General features: G+C 48.4%; 1 protein-coding gene across 1 annotated transcript in view; it reads left to right on the top strand.

The window, feature by feature from the left end:
- LOC308377350 (WD repeat-containing protein 26) overlaps window positions 1-2,500 on the top strand; it is a 17,762-nt gene that overhangs the window by 698 nt on the left and 14,564 nt on the right. Inside the window, exon 2 of the mRNA XM_080853966.1 lies at window positions 1,703-1,802. Coding sequence (XP_080710092.1) covers window positions 1,703-1,802 — 100 coding nt within the window. The remainder of the gene's footprint in view (window positions 1-1,702; window positions 1,803-2,500) is intronic.

Here is a 2,500-nt window from a genome sequence, read left to right as displayed (position 1 = left end):
CTGACAGGACGGTGACAGTTGTTGTTTCTCTGCTGCGTGTGACAGCGGAATGGGGGAGGGGGCAGCCCTGACTGCTGGCTGAAGGAAGAGAAGATGGGGTCCATCTTGCACAATACAGCTGCTTAACGAGCTAAGAGGCTAGCGAAGCAGCTTCGATCCCCGCAAACACACCAAACATCTCAGTGATGTGCATAACTCAAGCTCAAGACAAAAGTACACTTCTGGCCACGTAACTGGGGGAAACTGTCTTCATGTTTAAAGATGGCTTTGCTTAGCTAACTAGATTGATGTGTTATTACATCACCTAGCTAGCGAGCTAGCTAGCTGCCCTGGAATCCATGTTTAAGTGAAGCGCAAAAATACTTTAAAGCACTCATTAATATCAGGACTACTTTCGAAACCAACCCTGATGTATTTTTGTGTTTTAGCGTACACGGACAAACGGTGACATTGCGCCATGTTCAAAGCGCTGCGGTGGTAAGAGAATGGCGTAGAAAAGGGACACGGCCGGTGGTTGTTGTGGTTGTTTTCCCCGTGACAAGGGTTGCTTTTGTCTGAGCTTTGAGGCCGTGGAACTCGATCAACCCTGCAGCATTGACGGAAATTCAACGGTAACAGTAAGCCTGCGACTCTCAGGCTGTTAGGCTTTTGGTATCGTGCCTAATTCCCTGTCTGGTCCCTCGCTTCATTGGGCCCTTTGGGATTCTGGACCGAATCCCGGTGGCTCCTAGCTGTTGTAGAGTCTCACACTACCACACACACACACACACACCCCTCAATCCCTGGGCCATGTACACGTTGACGTTGTTGTCACAATGCCCGAAACCCATATATGCGGCAAGTGTTTTTTTTTTATCGTAACAGGAATCACATATTTAAAACACCCCCCCAACACACTCCAAGGGCCCCATGAATCAGTGAATCGCCTCTACGGTTTCATGTCGTTCACAGCACGCTAAGCCAGCTGTTTCACATTACCGACGGCGCGAGGGTGAAACTAATTATAGCTGGTGTCTGCATTCGGTATTTAGGGTTTGCCTCCTCGCGGTCCGGCACCGATCCGGTGCTGGCGTGAAGATGCTGGTGCACTAGGGTCGCAAGGGCGCGAGACAGCACGACGAAGCTGTCTCTCGTCGGAGGAAAACGTTCTGCGCCACTCTTCTCGATACCTGACGATGATGTCATTGTGCTGGGGTGCCCCCTCCCCCCTTCCCAAATCGCAGGACATGAGTGACTGGGGGGGTATGGGGTGTGTGTGTGTTTATGGGATGTGCTGGTGGTGTCTGCGTACATGCTGCAGTGAGGAGGTATCTGTGTTATTAACACATTACTGACCCACTGTCTCTTCCCATCTTCTCTGCCCCTCTCTCTCTCTCTGACTGTCTGTGCTCATCTCTCTCTCTCTCTCTGTCTCTCTCTCTCTGCCTCTCTCTCTCTCTCTCTCTCTGGCTGTCTGTGCTCATCTCTCTCTCTCTGTCTCTCTCTTTCTCTCTCTCTCTCACTCTCTCTCTCACTGTGCTCATCTCTCTCTCGGTTCATTTCTCTTCTGTTTGCTTTGTTAAAACATACCCCTGTGTTCATCACTCTCTTTCCCTCTATCTTCATCCCCCTCTCCCTCTCCCCTGTGTTTCTCTCTCTCTCTCTCTCTCTCTCTCTCTCTCTCTCTCTCTCTCTCTCTCTCTCTCTCTCTGTCTCTCTGTAGTCAGACGGTGGACTTGTTGATGCAGGAGTCGGGGTGCAGACTGGAGCACTCATCAGCCTCAAAGTTCCGAAATCACATCATGGAGGGAGAGTGGGACAAGGTGTGTGTGTGTGTGTGTTTGTGTGTCTGACTGTCAGTGTGTGTGTTTGTGTGTCTGACTGTCAGTGTGTGTGTTTGTGTGTCTGACTGTCAGTGTGTGTGTTTGTGTGTCTTTGACTAGCAGTGTATATCTAGGTGTTTGTGTGAATGAATGTGAATATTGGTGTGATGTTTGTAGCTACATAGAGGGGAATTGGTGTGTGTGTGCTTCCTAGAAGACTGGGAAATGTGTGTGTTCGATAATGTATAGATCTACATCTTCGAAGGTTTTTGTGTGTCTGTTGGAGTGTGTTTGGGGTGGAGAGAGAGCGGATCAAAGTGTGTTCATATCTGGGTTTACATGTGGGTATCTTTGTGTGTGTGTGTGTGTGTGTGTTTGGAAAAGAGTATGAGTGAGCGTGGCTATCCGGTTTTGTCTAATTGTGGGTGATCGGTATTAGGTTAAGTGGATATGTGTGTGGTGTGTTTGTGTGTGTGGACAGAGGTGGGGTCTGGGTAAAGTGTCTTACTTACACCTGCTGAGTTTTAACTGTATCTGACCAGACATGCACTACAGCAGTTGGTCATTATATTATTTGTTTTGTGAGTGTGTGGGCAAGAGAAAGAGATTTCTGTTTTAGATAAGATGTGTTTGGTGTGTTTATGTGCGAGATTTCTGTTTTGAGACTGTGTCTTGTGTGTATTGATTGTGGGCTAAGC

This window comes from Sprattus sprattus (assembly GCF_963457725.1).
Source record: "Sprattus sprattus genome assembly, chromosome: 16".
Classification (NCBI taxonomy): Eukaryota; Metazoa; Chordata; class Actinopteri; order Clupeiformes; family Clupeidae; genus Sprattus; species Sprattus sprattus.
Note: the sequence above shows the minus strand (reverse complement) of the source record. Positions and strands in the feature narration are given on the sequence as shown.